The following is a 20,192-nucleotide window of genomic DNA, read 5'->3' as shown; positions in this document are numbered from 1 at the left end:
TCTTTTTTTTTTTTTTTGTCTTTATGCCATTTTTTGGGCCGCTCCTGCAGCATATGAAGGTTCCCAGGCTAGGGGTTGAATCAGAGCTGTAGCCACCAGCCTACGCCAGAGCCACAGCAACATGGGATCCGAGCCGCATCTTCGACCTACACCACAGCTCCTGGCAACGCCAGATCTTTAACCCACTGAGCAAGCACAGGGATTGAACCTGCAACCTCATGGTTCCTAGTCGTATTCGTTAACCACTGCGCCACGACGGGAACTCCGAGGAACTCTTGTTTCTTTACTTTTTTAATAAGAGCCATTGTGGTGGGTGTGAAGTAGTATCTCATTATGGTTTTTTTTTTTTTTTTGTCTTTTTGTCTTTTGTTGTTGTTGTTGTTGTTGTTGTTGCTATTTCTTGGGCCGCTCCCGCGGCATATGGAGGTTCCCAGGCTAGGGGTTGAATCGGAGCTGTAGCCACCGGCCTACGCCAGAGCCACAGCAACGCAGGATCCGAGCCGCGTCTGCAACCTACACCACAGCTCACGGCAACGCCAGATCCTTAACCCACTGAGCAAGGGCAGGGACGGAACCCGCAACCTCATGGTTCCTAGTCGGATTCGTTAACCACTGCGCCACGACGGGAACTCCTCATTATGGTTTTGATTTATATTTCTCTGATGATTAGTGATATTGAGCATTTTTTAATGGGCTTGTCCATTTGTGTATCTTTTTTAGCAAAAATTCTATTCAAGACCTTTGCCCATATTTCAGTCAGGTTATTTGTTTTTTTTTGTTGCTAAGTTATAGAAATTCTTTCTATATCCTGGATATTAATTCTTTATTAGATATATGATTTGCAGATGTATTTTCCTATTCTATTGGTTGTCTTTTCACTCTGTTGATAGTTTCCTTCAGTGCACAAAAATGATTAATTTTTATGAAGTCTAACTTGTCTACGTTTTTCTTTTATTGCCTCTGCTTTTGGTGCCATATCCAAGAAATCCTTGGAAAATCTAGTATCTTGAAGCTTTTACTCTGTTTCCTCTTAAGAGTTTTGTAGTTTTAAATCTTTGTTTAGGTCTTTTTTCCATTTTGAGTTAATTTTTAAAGTATAATGTCAGGTAAGGGTCTGCTTTAACTTTTTTGCATATGGCTATCCACTTTTCCCAGCACAATTTGTTGAAAAAACTGTTCAAGTAGAAGGGCACCAAGTGCACCTCATCTCTTGGCTCTCTTTCCCATTCTTCCCCTCACGAACAGCTCTTTTGCATGTTTTACGTTCGGAGTGGTATCATCTTCCATGCAGCATTTATATTAAAAGCTCTTGTTTTTAATAAAAAGTTCCTCATGTAGCTCAGTTGGTTAAGAGCCCAGCATAGTCTCTGTGAGGATGCAGGTTAGATCCCTGGCCTCACTCAGTGAGTTAAGGATCTAGTGTTGCTGCACAGCTGTGGCATAGGTTGCAAATGTGACTTGGATCCAGCATTGCTGTGGCTGTGGTGTAGGCCGGCAGCTGCCACTCCAATTCAGGCCCTATCCTGGGAACTTCCCTATGCCGCGGTTGCGGCCCTAAAAGCACACATACACACTAAATAAATAAATAAATAAATAATGAAGAAAAATCTTCTGAGATAGTATTAGAGACTCATCACATCTCCACTTTCGGGTAAGCCATTAAGAACCATGATGCTTTCCAGCAGACCACACCAGGCAGGGCCACCATTCTGCATCACCTGGAATGTGTCCATGTGTGATTGAGAGTGGAAGGTAGTCCTAGCCATACTCTTGCCAGCAGGGACCAAGCCTGAGGGCATCCTGCCCCTGGGACAAAGGTCTTATCTTGTGAAATGACAAGGTTGCCCCATTGAGCTCCTGGATTGTTTCTAACTTTAAAACACATTCTTTGCCCTTGGTCTTAGCAGTGGTCGATTCAGTCCCTTTGTGAGTCATTGGTGACCAGGTCAAGAAGGAATGAAAATGTTGGTAGCTGGCATTGTGGAAGAAAATCTTTAATATATTTGTTGATGCTCATTCTGAAGAGGGTCAGCATCCTCTACATGGTTATTTGTGATGACCATCACAACCAATTAATGTAATTTGGTATTCTTTCAATATGGGTACTGCTATGCCTTCCCAGCAATTATTCTAAATGTGGCAGTAATCATGTTCTTGAATGTGTGCGTTTTCAGGCTTCAACTTCTCTGAAGTCAGCTTTCACTCATTAACCAAAACTCCTTTCTTTTTTCAGTACTGTAAACTTAGTCTGCTGAAAATTCTTCCACCTTATTTAGTTAATTTTGATACTTAGAGAGGCAGAATTTCCTTTTCTGATCATTGGTCCATTTTGCAAAGCCACTTTCAAAAAAACCTTCTTTTCCTCAAAGATGAATTGTTTGCGCCAGTGGACTAGTTTAGCACAATGAACAGATAGACCTGCAGTGACTTTCTGTTCAGTGCAAAATGAGGTTGAGGTGCTGGGTGCTCTAGGGAACAGAAAGGTGATTCAGCTGTGACCTTCTTCCAAGAGGAACAGTCAATCAGGGGAGACTGAGAAAGTCAGAATGAACATAGGGCAGGGTGTAAATACAGATACAGAAACTCCAAGTAGAAGGCTGCTGCTTCTACAGAAAATATTTCATTATTTTTAAATTCACATAACAAAATTTAAAAGTACAACAGAGTGCACATGGAAATGTTTCCCTTGAATTTTGCCCATGGCCACCAAATCCTTTCCCCAGAAGCAATCAGTGTTAGAAGTTCTTGAGTTCAGTTCAGGGCTGTTCTGTGCATAGTATAGACAGATAAACAGAGAGCTCTTTTATTGTTCATGAAAAGTGGTACACTATATCCCTTGATTTTTTTCTCTGCTTGTTTGTGTTAATTCATTATCAATAAATAAGAGCTTTCTCATTTTCTTTTACAATTAGATAATATTCTATTGTTGGGATGTACCTTAATGTATTTAACCAGAAAGAACTCTGTTGATGCACGTGTAAGGTGTTTTAAATTTTGCTAATGCAAACACCACTGGGTAATGTTGTATATGTATCAGTTCATGCATGGCAAAGTGCATCTGCTGGGTCACTTACCTGAAACAAGAGTGCTGGGTTGTTGAATATGAGCTTTTGTGATTTTGATAGCTCTTACCAGGTAAATCTCCATGGAGGTTTTGTCTACATCTCCTCCCAGCTGTGTGTGGCAGTGCTTTTTAATCCACACACACCAGCACTGTGGTACCACACAGTTTGATCGCTGCCAATTTGATAGGTGAAAATAGTTTCTCTGTAGATTTTTTCCCTCCAGACTTCTTACTTCAACCTACAGAAAGGTTAAAAGAGTAATAGAATGAACACTCATATCAAGGGAAATATTAATTTAAAGTTGAAGGACTATTTCTGTTTTCTTGGAAAAAGCTGTTTGTATCCCTTGCCTATTTTTCTGTTGGGCTTTGGTGTTTTAAAAATTTATTTTAGGAGTTCCCTTCGTGGTGACTAGGAACTATGAGGAAATGAATCTGACTAGGAACCATGAGGTTTCGGGTTTGATCCCTGGCCTTGCTGAGTGGGCTAAAGATCTGGCGTTGCCATGAGCTGTGGTGTAGGTTGCAGACACAGCTCGGATCCCAAGTTGCTGTGGCTGTGGCTGTGGCCAGCAGCTATAGTTCCGATTCAACCCTAGCCTGGGAACCCCCACATGCCACACATGCGGCCCTAAAAAAAGACAAAAAAAAAATTATTTTAGGAGTTCCCGTTGTGGCTCAGCAGAAATGAATCTGACTAGTATCCATGAGGATGCAGATTCGATCCCTGGCCTCGTTCAGTGAGCTACGGATCCGGCGTTGCCGTGAGCCGTGGAGTAGGTCCCAGACTCGAAAGAAAAAAAAAAAATTATTTTAGAAAAATTATTTCTGTATGAAGGAACTTGGTACTTCATCACTGATTATAAATTTTAGTTGTATTTTTATAGACTGTTGTTTATGTTTTTATTTTTTATTTTTTATTTTTTTTTGTCTTTTGTTGTTGTTGTTGTTGTTATTGTTGCTATTTCTTGGGCCGCTCCCGCGGCATATGGAGGTTCCCAGGCTAGGGGTTGAATCGGAGCTGTAGCCACCGGCCTACGCCAGAGCCACAGCAACGCGGGATCCGAGCCGTGTCTGCAACCTACACCACAGCTCACGGCAACGCCGGATCGTTAACCCACTGAGCAAGGGCAGGGACGGAACCCGCAACCTCATGGTTCCTAGTCGGATTCGTTAACCACTGCGCCACGACGGAAACTCCTATGTTTTTATTTAGGATGGTTTTGTCATGGAAAAAAATTCGTTTTTTAACTGGGTCATGTTCATTGGCCTTTTAAGACTTCTGAGTTCTCTATTAAACCTGGAAAGATCTTCCCTCATAGAAGAGTATGAAAAATTATCCTGTGGTTTCTTATAGTACTTTTTATACTTCATTTCTTACCTTTTAGTCTTTTTTTCTGTTTGGAATTTATTTTGGTGTGAGTTGTGAGTACAACAGTTGTTTCCAAATTGGCCATGCGTTTGTTGTAACACAGTTTAAATATCCCCTATTGTTTACTATATATGATACACTTTGCCACATATCATGTATGTTTGGATCTGTTTCTGGACTTTCTGTTGTACACATTAATCCATGTTTTTTTTTTTTAATTTTTCATTTTTTTTGTCTTTTTAGCGCCACACCTGCGGCATATGGAAGTTCCCAGGCTAGGGGTCAAATCAGAGTTGTAGCCACTGGCCTAAGCCACAGCAACGCCAGATCGGAGCCATGTATGTAAACCATACTGCAGCCCATGGTAACACTGGATCCTTTAACCCACTGAGCAAGGCCAGGGATTGAACCTGCATCTTTATGGATACTAGCTCATTACTGCTTAGCCACAACAGGAACTCCTTCTTTTCCAATTTAAATATTCCAAAAATTTTTTTCTTGCCTAGTTTCTCTGGCTAGGATTCTGATTCTTTGTTTGAATAAAAGCGGCAGGAGTGGGCATCTTTCTCTTGTTCTTGCTCTTATAGGAAATTCAGCTTTTCACCATTGGTTATGATGTTGGCTGTGGGCTTGTCATATATGGCCTTCATAATATTGAGGTACATTCCTTCTCTACCCAATTTGTTGAGAGTTTTTACTATGAAAGCATGTTGAATTTTGTCAGATGTTTTTTCTGTATCTAAGATGATCATATAATTTTTATCCTTCATTCTCCTAATGTGGTGTATAGCATTTATTGATACGTGTTGAACCATCCTTGCATCCCAGGAATAAATCCAGCGTGATTGTAGCGTGTGATCTTTTTAATGTACTGTTGCATTTAATTTGCTAAGATTTTGTTGACTGTTTTTGCATCCAGTTTTGCAGGGATATTGACCTGGGATTTTCTTTTTTTGTGGTGTCCTTGTCTGGCATTGATGTTCGGGTAGTCCTGGCCTCATAAAATGAGATTGGAAGTACTCCCCCGCTTCAGTTTTTTCGAAGAGTTTGAGAAGGATTGGTATTAATTCCTGTTTAAATGTTTGGTCGTATTCACCAGTAATGCCATCTAGTCCTAGACTTTCATTTGTAGGGAAGTTTTTGATTACTGATTCAGTCTCCTTACTAGTAATCAGTGTGTTCGGTCTTGGTAGGTTGTATGTTTCTAGGAATCTATTAATTTCTTCTAGGTTGTCAAATTTGTTGGTATCTAATTTTTCATAGTAGTCTTTTAGTCATGGCTCAGTGGAAACAAATCTGACTAGTATTTGTGAGGATGCGGATTTGATTCCTGGCTTTGCTCAGTGGGTTGGGGATCTGGCTTTGCTGTGAGCTGTGGTATAGGTTGCAGATGTGGCTCAGATCCCACATTGCTGTGGCTGTGGGTAGGCTGGCAATTGTAGCTCCGGTTCTACCCCTAGCCTGGGAACTTCCATATGCTGGAGCTATGGCCCTAAAAAGCAAAAAAAAAAAAAAAAAGATCTTCTTGTTTTCATCTATCTTTTTAGAGTCTATTTCATTTAAATCCACTCTGGTCTTTTTGTTTCCTTCCAAGTAGAAGACTTAGTTTGTTCTTTTTCTGGTTCCTTAAGGTGTCAAAGGAATATTTGAGATCATTCTTTTTTCTAAATATAGGCTTTATTGTTATGAATTTTCCTCTTAAAACTGCTGTTGTTGCATTCCATAAGATTTGGTATGCTGTGTTTCCCTTTTTGTGCCACAATTTATAAAATTTCTCTTTAGATTTCCTCTTGACCCATTAGTTCTTCAAGAGTGTGTTAATTTCCACAAATTTGTGAATTTTCCAGTTTTCCTACTATTATTATTGATTTCTAGTTTCATATTATTGTGATTAGAAAAGATACTTCATTCTTATTAAATTTGCTAAGAATTGCTTTGTAACTTAAGAGCTATATCAGAGAATGTTCCATGTACACTTGAGAAGAATGTGTATTCTGCTGTTTGCATGAAATAATCTGCATATGTTTCCTAGGTCCATTTGGTCCAAAGTATAATTCAAGTTCAGATGTTTCCTTATTGATTTTATGTCTGGATAATCTATCTTTTGTTTTAAGTGGGATATTGAAGTCCCCTACTATTACTGTATTGTCTGTTTCTTTCATCAGATCTCCTAGTATTTGCTTAATATATTGGGTATATACATATCTACAAGTGTTACGTTCTCTTGTTGAATTGACCTCTTTATCATTATATCTTTTAAAGTAATCTCTTATTAAGTTTTTGTTTAAAGTCTGTTTTGTCTCATACAAGTATAGCTACTCCTTCCTCTTATGGTTTCCACTTACATGCACTATCTTTTTCATCCCTTCATTTTAAGTCTTTTTTGTGTCCTTTAAAGCTGAAAGTCTCTTATGGGCAGCATGTAGTTCAATCTTATTTTTTTTTTCCATTCAGCTACTTTGTACCTTTTGATTAGAAGATTTAATGAATTTAGATTTAAAGTAATTATTGACAGGTAAGGATTTACTAAAGATATCTTATTGTGTCTGACATAGTTTCTTTGTTTCTTTTTCCCTCTCTTGCTGTCTTCTTTTGTGAATATTCCTTAGTGGTAAGTTTTGATTTGCTTTTCTTTATCATTTTTATATCTGCTTTGGTTTTTTGTTTTGTGGTTACCATGAGAATTACTTAAGACAGGACGGTCTATTTTAAGCTAGTAACAACTGAACTTTGATAGCATACAAAAATTGTGCTTTTACTCTCCTCTCCCATTTTATAGGGTTTTGTTTGTTTGTTTGTTTGTTTCTTTTGCCGCACCTGTGGCATATGGAAGTTCCCAGGCCAGGAATCAAATTTGAGCCACATCTGCAACCTATGCCACAGCTGCCGTAATGCTGGATCCTTAATTCACTGCACCACAGCAAGAACACCCCATTTTATGTTTTTGTTTTGTTTTGTTTTTTGGCTTTTTAGGGCCGCACCACCACAGTCACAGCAACGCAGGATCTGAGCCGTGTCTGTGACCTACAGCACAGCTCATGGCAATGCCAGATCTTAACCCACTGAGTGAGGCCAGGGATCGAACCTGCAACTTCATGGTTCCTAGTCAGATTTGTTTTTGCTGCACCACAATGGGAACTCCCATATTTTATGTTTTTGATGTCATAGTTTACATCTTTTTATATTGGTTATTCATTAAGAAATTATTGTACTTGTAGTAATTTTTAGTGTTTTTGTATTTTAACCTTTATACTAGAGTTGTGAGATTAACACACCACCAGATTATAGTATTAGAGTACAGTCATCCTCAATATCTGTGGGTGGATGGGGATCCCCCCTCCTACCCACAACCCGTGGATACCAAAATCCATAGATGTGTATATCTCTTGTATAAAACGGAGTAGTATTTACATATAATCTGTAAATTATCTTCAGATTACTTAAAATACCCAATACATGCTTGTAAATACAACATAAATTCTATGTAAATTGTTGGTTTTTTAAAATTTTTTCTATCTCTTTGTGAAATTCAAGTTTTGGTTTTTGAAACTTTCTGAGATTTTGTTGTTGTTGTTTTCTTGTAGCATTTTGAATTAGTCATTGCACTCTCTCCTGGCCTATAAGGTTTCTGCTGAGAAATCCACTGATAACCTTACAGGGGTTCTCTTGTATGTGAGGAATTTTTTTCTCTTGTTGCTTTTAAACTTATCTTTGTCTATGATTTTAGATGGTTTTATGATATGTGTCTTGGAAGATATCTTTCAGGGACCTATGAGCTTTATGAACTTGGATGTTCAGATCTCTTGCCAGATTGGGAAGACCTCAGCTATTATTTCTTTAAAAAAGCTTTCTTCCCCTTCCTCCCTTTCTTCTCCTTCTGAGACTCCAGTGATGGTTAGATTGTTCCTCTTGATGATACTCTTTGATTGATGTAGACTTTCATCACTCTTTCATTATTTTCTCTTTGTTCACCTTGGACTTGATAATTTCAAATGACCTATTTTTGACTTCATGAATTTTCTTCTGCTTGATCAGTTCTGCTGTTAATACTTTCTTGTTCCGTTTTCATTTCATTCATTTTGTTTTTCAGCTCCAGGATTTTTTTTTTTTCTTTTTTTCCCACTGCACCTGCACTACATGGATATTCCCAGGTGAGGGAGCAAATCCAAACTGCAGCTGCAACGTACACCACAGCTGTGGCAACACCTTAATCCACTGTGCCAGGGCAAGAACAACTCCAGAATTTCTATTTGATCTTTTTTTAAAATTGTTTCTACCTCTCTGTGAAGCTTTTTGTCTTGTTCATATATTTGTTTTTCTGGTTTCATTGAATTGTCTTTGTTTTCTCGTAGCTCACTGAGCTTCTTTAAAACACCTATTTTGGGAGTTCCCATCAAGGTGCAGCGGAAACAAATCCAACTAGGATCCATGAGGTTGGAGGTTCAATCCCTGGCCTCGCCCAGTGGATTAAGGATCCTGCATTGCAGTGAGCTCTGGTGTAGGTCTCAGACATGGCTTGGATCCTGCATTGCTGTGGATGTGGCATAGGCTGGCAGCTGTAGCTTCGATTTGACCCCTAGCCTGAGAACCTCCATATGCCGCAAGAGTGGCCCTAAAAAGCAAAACAAAAAACAAAAAACCCCACCTATTTTGAATTCTTTATTAGTCAGATGGAGGATCTCCATTTATTTGTGTTCCTTTGGTGGTATCATGTTTCCTTGATTTTTCACATTCCTTGAAGTCTTGAGTTGCTGTCTTTGCCATCTAAAGCAGTCATCTCATTCAGTCTTTACTGACTGGGTTTTGTCAGTCAGTAAATACACCTTTTGTCAGCCCTGCTAGGGATTCTGAGGCTTTCTCAGTAAATGAACATTGCATTATCAGATATTTCAAATGCTTTTTTTTTTTTTTTTTTTTTTTTTTGCTCTTTGTGGCTGCACCCTCAGCATATGGAAGTTCCCAGGCTAGGGGTCACATTGGAGCTGCAGCTGTTGGCCTACACCACAGCCACAGCAACACCACCTCAGAGCTGAGTCTGTGACCTACACCACAGCTCATGGCAACACTGTATCCTTAACCCACTGAGCAAGGCCAGGGATCAACCTGCCTCCTCATGGATACTAGTCGGGTTTGTTACCACTGAGCCATGTTGGAAACTCCAGTTGATTCTTAATTTGTGTGAGTTGAAGAGGATTTTAAATGCTGAGAATTTGGTGAATACAGGCACAAAATAAATAGACTATCTTTGTTAAAAAAAATCATGTCCTCTGTTAATATGTATTTTTTGTGTGACTTTTCCTAAAACTTCCACGTTTATTCTCTCATTTGGGACAGGATTAGAATCGTGGACACCTTAAGCAAGCTTGTGACAAAGTGGGATGAGCCTCTGTCCCCAGTATACCCTCTTCAACTCATTCTGTTCCTTCCTGTTCTTTATCTTCTGAGCCAGTGGATCAGACTTGATCTGAGCCTGTCCTCTCTGTAGACTTCCTCAGGGCTGTTTTTTTGTCCTGGTTCTAGTAGTGTTTCTTTATGTGTACAGCTCTGTAATTTAGGTGTCTAATAACAGGCTTCTTTGTTTTTGCTTGTAGTGGGGACTCCTGCAAAGGCATTTGACAGGATGGTTCACATTTTTATTTAATGTGGTCCACTCAGGACCCCAGAGCCTCTATCCTTTTCGTAATTGTCTCTTTAAATTCAGGAAGCCAAATTCAGAGCTATAGTTTTTTTGTTTTTTGTTTTTGTCTTTTTTGTCTTTTTAGGGCTACATCCCCAGCATATGGAGGTTCCCAGGATAGGGGTCTAGTCAGAGCTACAGCTGCTGGCCTACGCCAGAGCCACAGCAACGCCAGATCCAAGCTGCATCCAGGACCTACACCACAGCTCACGGCAACACCAGAGCGACGTCAGGGATCGAACCCGCAACCTCATGGTTCCTAGTTGGATTCGTTTCCGCTGTGCCACGATGGGAACTCCAAGAGCTATAGATTTTGATCTAAAGAAATTTATAAGTGTGGGGCAGTGTAGGAAGGACAGGTTTTTGGTTCAGGCTGGATAAATTTTGTTTTAGAATAGCTTTGCATTAAAATGTATACAGTGGAGTACAGATGAATAATTCCTCTCTTGGTAGCTTCAGGTAGGTGGGCTGTATAATGAACTGAAATTTGCATTTCTTTTCTTTTTTTTAAACTTTGTTTTCCAGGTGCTATGAAAATTAACAATTTGTATAACTAATAAATATCAGTGGAAGCTGAAAATGACTCTGGTCGTGTCAGAAAGATTTGTATTTGCTGTAAAATAGAAGTGAGATTTTTTTTCCATCATAGTAGTAGTTCCATGTAAAGAGAACCCATCCCACCACTCCTGCTTCTTGTGTTGCCAGTTTGTGTGCAGAAGAGGCCTGAGAAGGAGATTGGGATTAGTAGGATCACAGTTTCCTGGAGGGCTTCGTAGGGACATTTCAGGGTAGAGATGTGGGGCTTGGCAGAGGACTGAGGTTGGAAAAGCTACCACTCGTTTATGATTGTCTTTCTTCGGGGATCCTCTTGAGAGTGTTTCTCCACAGGTATATATGTCCTTAGAGTTTGTTTCCCCACTGGGGGCAGGATGGATGTTTGGAGGCAGGTTGGATGGTTGGGGTCATAGGAGCAGAGTCCTTGTTTATGCTGGGTGTTGAGCACTGTTGCTGGTCCCCTGCTGTGGGACCTTTTTTGACCTGTCATGGTCCAGGTGAGCTTTGTGAATGGTTGAGCTGTTGTCAGCACCTTTGCTTCTTGGGCCAGCAGCTGTTATCTGCTGGTTCCTCTATCTATTGTCTTTTTGAATTGACTCACAGAAGGTTCTTTGTAATATTTCCTAAGAAGGTTCTTGGTTTGGAAAATTGTATATGCACTTAATACTTGTGTTTCCAGGAACGTGGATGGAGTGCTAGCTGTTCCTTCTTGTGAATTGACTGTGATACGATTCCTTTTGCTTCTCCTTTCTGATCCCACACTTTTGAGGAGTCATGTCTTTGGCCTGGGTTTTCATCAGTGAGCCTACTCCAGCCAAGACACATGTCTGGGCAGGTTCACTATAGTACAGACCAAAGAAAACAGTAACGTGAAGCAAGTGAATTTAAACTTGGCTTTCATTGGAAAGCTCAGTAAGGAAAGGAATTCTGGATCCCTCGGCCCTTCTGCTTGAGTTTTCTATTCTGACTTTATTGGTTTAGGATTCTCTGCTTGGAAGCAAGAGAAATTAACTTCGGCTCACAGAAACAAAAAGAGGACTTATTGGAAGGCTGTGGAATATCTCCCAAACTGGAAAGAAAAGCTGATGAACATGTCTTCAGAAAGGACCAGAGCCTGAGAATTTGATTGTGGCTCAGTGGTAGCGAACCTGACTAGGATCCATGAGGACATGGGTTCAATCCTTGGCCTTGCTCAGTGGGTTAAGGATCCAGTGTTGCCATGAGCTGTGGTGTAGGTCGCAGACGCGCCTTAGATCTGGTGTTGCTGTGACCGTGGCATAGGCCACCATCTGTAGCTCCTGTTCAACCCCTACCTGGGAACTGGGAACTTCCATATGCTGTGGGTGTGGCTCAAAAAAAAGGAAAAGACGGGAGCCAGAGTAGCCTGCGATCTTGGGAGCAGGTACCTTCTGGGGATGAATAACTACCACCTTTTCCAGTTCTTGCTTCTTTCTGCTCATAAGTCAAAGTCCAGGGAGAGAGGCCCAACCAGCCTGACAAGAGTCAGGGAGGAGCACCTTCACTGACTGTCTACTAGGCCCAATCCTGTAGAGAGAGGTGGTTATCTAAGCCACACTGGGCTGCTGTTACTCAAAGAAGGAGAAAGCATCCTGGTAAGCTGTAGGAGGAGGGTGCTCACATGCTCCCAGGGAAAACTGCAGGACCAGGAGCAGAGACTTCTACCCAGTACTGTTGTCACTGTGAAATTTGTTCTGTATCAGAAGCCTAAGCCTTTTGGTGTTTTTATGTTGAGGGCTGACCCCTCTGAACTTTCTTTATCTGGGAATCACTGTTTGTGCAAGAATGTGTTTTTTGAGGGATCAGTCCTGTATAATGTTTTTCCCAAGGATTTCTTTCAATCTGGCCTGTGCACAGAGAAAGGAGGCTGGGGGAGGATGTCCAAAATGCCCATTTTGCCAAGAGCAGCTGAAGGTGCTGTCGGTTACACAGGCGTGGTTTCCTGTGCCATGTGTAAGAAAAATGCTGTCTCTAGGGCATTTAGAAATGCCTAATATGGAAGAGGATTGAGAGTTTATTATTAGAGCTAGAGGCACAGTTTTTTGGTTTCTTTGGTTAGACTGACTTAGACACTGCCTCCTAGGCACTATAAGCCAACCAAGATTGTGTGTTCGTGTGTGTGTGTGTGTGTGTGTGTGTGTGTGTGTGTTGGGATTGACATCTCCAGATCTTGCATGTAGGCATCCTGATACACTTTCCTGTCCATGTCTCTGCCACCTCCTCCGGCAACCCTATGTGCAGGGTCAAGTCATCATTATTAATTGGCTTTTCTCCCTCCTTGCCAGGTGCCTGCAGATGGTATCCATTGTCAGTGCTGTCCAACGTGTGCCAGGCTGATCCATGGTCACTTTCCGGGATGGCAGCAAGGTGACTTCAGCTGAGGATGACCCTGACTGAAAGGCTGCGTGAGAAGATATCTCAGGCCTTCTACAACCATGGGCTGCTCTGTGCATCCTACCCCATCCCCATCATTCTCTTCACGGGGCTCTGCATCTTAGCCTGCTGGTATGTTTCCAGTGCCTTGGATGTGGTGGGCCAGTGTCTTGAGACAATAGATTTCCTAACCCTGACTGCTCTGTAGCCCTTGGACTGTGTATGCCTTTTAGGCAATGGAACTCGAGGTTCATTGGAGCTGCCAAGTGGAGAGTTCTAGTCCTGGGGTGTGTTTAGCCATTAAACTAAAACAGTCCAGGCTGGGAATTCCTGTTTTGGCTCAGCAGAAATGAACCTGACTAGTATGAGGACATGGGTTCGATCCCTGGCCTTGCTCAGTGGGTTAAGGATCCATCATTGTCATGAGCTGTGGTGTAGGTTACAGGTGCTGCTTGGATCCCGAGTTGCTGTGGCTGTGGCATAAGTTGGCAGCTGGAGCTCCAAGACAACCCCTAGGAACTTCCATATCCCGCAGGCGCAGCCCTAAAAAACAAACCAAAATAAAAATAAATAAAACAGTCCAGGCTGACTTTGACCTGATGAGTCACCGGATTTGTTCACATTATTGGTAATTCGCCTCAAAATAATATTTAGATGCTTCTAAGAAACTGCAAGATAATTGAAAAGAATAATCTTTTAATTTTCTTCTCAACAGTGGCAGCTGCCTTTGGTACCTGGTTAAGAGTATTGCAAGAAAAGTCCATTGGAACAGTCCTTGGCACCATCTTGCAAGCTAACCCCAGAGAATTGGTTTTCTACTTTCAAGTCATTTTCTTGTGTTTATGTGGAGCCTCCTTCTGACCTCTGGTTGATTCTTGGGGCTTGCTGTGCTCACCAAGGACTATTGTATGAGCTGTAGCTACGCTCTTTCCACGTCTGTCATTCTGTCACAAGGCCCCATAGAACTCTGAAGACTGTGGCTCATGAGGACATTATAAAAAGAGAGGCTTTATTTACTTATTTATATTTTTGTCTTTTTAGGGCCGCACCTGTGGCATATGGAGGTTCCCAGGCTAGGGGTCTAATTGGAGCTGTAGATGCCAGCCTATACCACAGCCACAGCAATGTAGGATCCGAGCTGCGTCTGCGACCTACGCCACAGCTCACAGCAACATACTGAGCCACAAGAGGAGCTCCAAGGAGAGGCTTGATGTAAGATGCTATGTGATAGTCCTCTTGGTCTAAAACACTTGACAGTCATGAATGGCACCTACCTCATTATCCTTATCTCTGGAGAGAATTCTGGTTTCTAGATTCATTGTACATCTAATGTTGTAGAATGATGGTTCAAGACTGAACTCACTGTTCAGTTGTTAATGATCCCAAGTTCTTCTCTAATTAGGACTGGGAAAGATGAACATCTTTCAATGAGAATTTCCTGCTGGGGGCTATGTTAGTGCTTCAGGTATGTAATTAAATCTCTCATCAGTCCTTATAAAAGCCTTAGGAAGTAGCTCAGTTATATTTCCCTGTAACCAAAGTGGTTTAGAGAATTAGAGGCTTGCATGGTCTATACAATTAATAAGTAGGGAAACTGGAATTCAAATCCAGACCTATAGATTCTGGTTGCCTGCACCTCTGGCATTCTGTGCCCCAGACGCTTCTCTCCGTGGTGTAGTGTATTTGTACTCATGTTTAAACTTTAATTTGTGTTATACAGAGTGCAAGATACTTGTGGCTACATCCGGAAACTGATGAATTAGGAGTTCTCTGAGAATGCAGCTCTTGGATTTGCTTGTCTTTTGTCTCTAAGTTAATTTTTTTCCTATTCCTAGCATTATTTATTTATTTAAGTATAGTTGATTTACAGTGTAGAGCCAGTTTCTGCTCTACAGCAAAGTGACCCACTCATACATATATATTCATTCCCCCCCCCTTTTTTTTTGTCTTTTTGCCATTTCTTGGGCCGCTCCCGCGGCATATGGAGGTTCCCAGGCTAGAAGTCAGCTCAGAGCTGCAGCCACCAGCCACAGCCACAGCTACATTAATGTCAGACCTCAGCAGCATCTTCAACCTACACCACATCTCATGGCGATGCCCGATCCTTAACCCACTGAGCGAGGCCAGGGATTGAACCTGGGTCCTCATGGATGCTAGTCAGATTCATTTCTGCTGAGCCACATGGGGAACTCCTTGTCTTTCTTTTTCTGACTTCACTTACTGTGAGAATCTCTAGTTGTATCCATATTGCTGCAAAAGACATTCATTTTCTGTGGCTGAGTAGTATTCCACTATGTATATGTACCACATCTTTTTTTATTTTATTTTATTTTTTTGCTTTTTGGGGCTGCACCCACAGCACATGAAAGTTTCCAGGCTAGGGGTCCAGTTGGATCTATGTGGCTGGTCTGTGCCACAGCCACAGCAAAGTGGGATCTGAGCCATATCTCCAACCTACACCACAGCTCACAGTAATACCAGATCCCTGACCCACTGAGCAGGGCCAGGGATTGAACCCACATCTTCATTGATCCTAGTTGGATTTGTTTCTGCTGCACCACAGTGGAAACTCTGTGTATCACATCTTCTCCTTCTTCTTCTTCTTCTTTTTTTTTTTTTTTTTTTTTTGTCTTTTCGTCTATTTAGGGCTGCACTTGGGGCACATGGAGGTTCCCAGGCTAGGGGTTGAATTGGAGCTATAGCCTTTGGCCTATGCCAGAGCCACAGCAACGCCAGATCCGAGCCGCGTCTGCAGCCTACACCACAGCTCACGGCAGCGCCAGATCCTTAACCCACTGAGCAAGGCCAGGGGATCGAACCCGCAACCTCATGGTTCCTAGTCAGACTGTTTCTGCTGCGCCACTACGGGAACTCCTATCACATCTTCTTGATCCATTCATCTGTCAATGGACATTTAAGTTGCTTCCATGTCATGGCGATGGTGAATCCTCTAAGATAATTGACCCATCTCTCTTTCAAAATCATACTTTTCTAGGCTTGGCCTGCATGCTAGGGCAGAGTTCCCAAACCTGAGCTAGCATCAGAATCACTTGGAGGGCATGCCAAACAAGATTTCTAGGAGTTCTTTGGCGATGCAGTGGATTAAGGATCCGGCATTGTCACTGCTGTGGTGTGAGTTCAGTCCCTGGCCTCAGAACTTCCGCATGCTGTGGGTGTAGCCAAAAAAAAACAATTGCTGGACCACAGTCTGTTTTCTCCTTTATCAGGTCTGGATGGGCCCAAGAATGTCCATCTCTAAACAGGTTCCTAGACCTGGAGACCACATGCTGAGAACTACTAGGCTGTGTGTCTTTACTGAAAATGTCTCTGAAGTTCTACCACATCTTAGCTAAAAGTGCTCTCTATTTCATTCTAACATCTGGAGTGGTAGTTTGTGGTGACACTCATGGTTATTATCACTCGTATTGTCTTCTGTTGAGGTGAGTGGGGTCCAGCTCCCCTTTTATAAATTCTCAGTTCCTTGATGGCCTCTTTGTATGTGTTTTTGTGCATGGAGGGTGGCAAGTAAATACACGGTGGATGAATGTGTTGAACTGAACTTGTTTTCTGTATGTGTGGTTCAGGTTGTAGAGGTAGTTGTTGTGATTCCCCTTCCACAAAGACAACTCCAGCTACAGGAAGAGAGGACGTTTCCTCTTTGCCATTCATCTTCTGACGATAAGGTGTGGCCACGTGGGACCAGGCAGCTTCCTGAACAGGGAATGTAGGATTGTGTAGCAGCTTCTTGGGTGCAGTTAGGCTTTATGTTTGAATGAACAATTTGATATCCTGCAAATGTTTCAAAACATACTGTTATTGGATTTATGATGTGGGGGCCTCTGGTATGAAAACTCAAGTGTAGAAGACTCCTCAACTCAGGGTGAATTAGAATGGGATGGGGGAAGAGGCTATATATTTCTATATATATATCTATGATAATGACAATATTTAACACTCAGTATAGGCCAAATGCCGCCAAACTGGGCAGGGAAACTGCCTTATATCCCACAGATGCTTTGGCTGAATATCAGTCCTCAGAAAAAGGCGTGGGTGAGGCTCAGGGTAGGGTTGGGCTGATGGGAGGGAAAGGAAGACTCATCCTCACTGGCTTTGTCAGTCCTCAGGTGCTTCCACACATGATGTTTCATTTGGTTGCCTAACATCCTTGGGGGTGGCTGTTATTCCCGGTTCTTTTGTCGATGATGAAACTAGTGTGGTGTGGTATTAGTGGTATGTGCTGCAACTGGCAGGTCTGTGTGGCAGATCACAAATCTGTACTTTGACCATGGTGATATGAACTTTATGAAGGACACTGTTTGGTGCTGCTATCTTTCATTGCAAGACATCTGCTCCATGAATAAGAAGCCTGAGAAAGAGGGTCTTAGCTGCAGTGGGCCAGGAGCTGGGCCTGGCAGGATCTGCCTAGACAGAGGACTGAGAGGCTTTTTTTTTTTTTTTTTTTTGGCTTTTTGCCTTTTCTTGGGCCACTCCCGCGGCATATGGAGGTTCCCAGGCTAGGGGTCGAATCGGAGCTGTAGCCATTGGCCTACGCCAGAGCCACAGCAACATGGGATCCGAGCCGCATCTGCGACCCACACCACAGCTCACGGCAATGCCGGATCGTTAACCCACTGAGCAAGGGCAGGGATCGAACCCACAACCTCATGGTTCCCAGTTGGATTCGTTAACCACTGAGCCACGACGGGAACTCCAGGACTGAGAGGCTTTTTGAGGCAGTGGCCCTACATAACAGAAATTGAGGAGAGAGGATAAAGTTGGGTTTGATAGCCACCTCAATAAAAATGGCTGTAATATATGCCAAAAAATGTGCCAGATCAGTGATGTGGATCACAGTCCCTCCCCTCAAAATCCCACAATCTCAGCCTGAGACAGATAATTGCAGCGCCATCGGATATTGTGCAGAGCGGAAGTGACCTAGCTGTGGTGCAGAGGGGCACAGTGTTAGGGGGGCTTCCTGGGAGGAGAACACCTGAGCCGAGCCCTATAAGAGGAGCAGGTAGCATCTTCCTCAGCTCCTTTCCTGTTTATGGTTGTGCTCATTCAGCTCACCACTCCCCCAACAAAAGGACAGGGAGCCTACTACCCTGGCACACCCCTCAGAACCTGTTGCCTCTTTTGGTCCCACCCTCTAAGGGCTGTGTGGTTTCTCCTTGTCTTTACAGTCACCCTGTACCAGGAGATGCCATCACATTCTTAGTGCTGTGTACTCATTTTCCTGAACCAGTATCTTTCTCTTATGTGATTTTTAAAGGAATTAAGGCAGTTGCTTTTTTTTTTTTTTTTTTTAATCTGACGAGCTTAGGAAAAAATTTCCAAGGCTAGTTGAGGTCTCTCAGCCTCCAGAGATGTTAAAGGTTCTATCAGAGAATCCACAGATGGATTCTCCTTTATGGCCAGGAGACCAGATATTATGGGCCCAGGGCACAAGCCTTGCTATCCTCTTCTATCTGGGAAGCTTTCTATCTAGAGCAGCTCCCCCTTCTGCCAGAGCTTCAGGTTGCCTGCAGAAGGCAAAGGAGTTAATAGATGGCTTTTAGTAGTTTTATTAGATAGTCAGATCCCATTTAATTACTTACCCTTGTTGTTCCTGGAATGAGAGACTTATTCAGCTTGAACCCAAAGGACTGCTGCTCTTGATACCTCTGTCTGGATCTAGCAGCCACCTGAGCTGTGGAGTGGACCCTGTTCATTACCCCTGGGTCACCCTGGGAGCCATGAATGCTCTTTCCTCTGGGAAAATCTGATGAAACTTGTAGCAAGTAGGCCGTGTGGCAAGAGGTGTTTGTTTACATTTCCTAGAGGTTAGGCCACTAGGACCCAAGGCATGGCCCAGCAGCAGCCCAGCAAGGTGGAGGGTGCTGTTGCTCCAGACCTGCCCTGGGAGGTGTGGGTGCTTTGTGAGGTAAAGGAAGAGTATCTGGGTGCTGGGCCAGCCGGATTACCCTGTGTGCAGGTCAGAGGTTAACGTGAGGGTCATTGGGTCACTTATGATTCCATAGCCTGCTGCTCATGGTTATAGAAGGTGGATTTTAACTTGGAGAGCAAGTTGGAATCATGCTGAGGCCATTTCAAACCTCCTGAAGGAGCATATTCCTGTAGTGTGTGTGGGCTTAAGAGTAGACGTGGTGCAGTGGTTAATGAATCCGACTAGGAACCATGAGGTTGCGGGTTCGGTCCCTGCTCTTGCTCAGTGGGTTAACGATCCGGCGTTGCCGTGAGCTGTGGTGTAGGTTGCAGACGCGGCTCGGATCCTGCGTTGCTGTGGCTCTGGCGTAGGCCGGTGGCTACGGCTCCGATTAGACCCCTAGCCTGAGAACCTCCATGTGCCGTGGAAGCGGCCCAAAGAAATAGCAAAAAGACAAAAAAAAAAAAAAAAAAAAAAAGACAAAAAAAAAAGAGTAGACTTGAATACCCTTTCCTCCTGCTTTTTCTCTGGAGGAAAGCACCACTTTCAGGCTGAGGCTGGACATCTCAGTTGTGCTGGGCCCCACTTCTCAACTTCTCTGCCTGGTCTGCTCATGTCTCAGGTTTCCCCACCACCACCATGGCCTCTTTTGGGGTGGACACACGGGACATAGAACATGTTCTCTTTCTGGGCCAACGTGGCCACTCCTCGACATGTTTATATTCTTTCTGTGAATAAGAAAGAAATATGAGTAACTGCAGCCCTGTCTGTACCTGTGCTCTGGAGAGCTGGGCTAGATGGCAGAGAACAAAGTCCTAGAGCACCGCTGACCTCTGCCCCAAAGCTGCTCCTGGGCCCCCAAAAGCATTCCAAAGCCAGAGGGCTTACCCCCGCCAAGCAGAAGTTACCCCTGAATTCACACACAAGCTCCGGAAAAGCTTTGAAAGTCTTGTAGGAGATCAGAGACTCTGTTATCACCCAAAACTTCCTCAAACAGAGGAGAGGTCAGATGTCAGGAATTTCCCCTTTTAGTCTTTCACTGCCCCACCCCTAGTTCTGTATTGTTCTCCCCTGAGAAGGGAAGAGAGAAAACACTCCTGATGTCTCCAGAGAGATGTCCTGTGCAGCATCTTCTCTGAGTGTTGTTTCTCTGATTGCCCTTTCTGTATGTTTTCAGTGTCTCCAGGGCTCCCATCACAGGTGACTG

General features: G+C 42.9%; 1 protein-coding gene across 5 annotated transcripts in view; it reads left to right on the top strand.

Annotated features, from left to right (window-relative positions):
* SCAP (SREBF chaperone) overlaps positions 1 to 20,192 on the top strand; it is a 67,364-nt gene that overhangs the window by 9,980 nt on the left and 37,192 nt on the right. For 4 of the 5 annotated variants that reach the window (XM_005669481.3, XM_021068614.1, XM_021068615.1 and 1 more), the window contains exon 2: positions 12,972 to 13,191. In XM_005669481.3, coding sequence (XP_005669538.1) covers positions 13,070 to 13,191 — 122 coding nt within the window. In that variant the 5' untranslated portion in view covers positions 12,972 to 13,069. 5 annotated transcript variants of the gene reach the window in all.

The sequence above is a fragment of the Sus scrofa genome, chromosome 13 (genome assembly GCF_000003025.6).
Source record: "Sus scrofa isolate TJ Tabasco breed Duroc chromosome 13, Sscrofa11.1, whole genome shotgun sequence".
NCBI lineage: Eukaryota > Metazoa > Chordata > Mammalia > Artiodactyla > Suidae > Sus > Sus scrofa.
The sequence above is the reverse complement of the archived record's forward strand: the minus strand, read 5'-3'. Positions and strand labels throughout refer to the sequence as shown.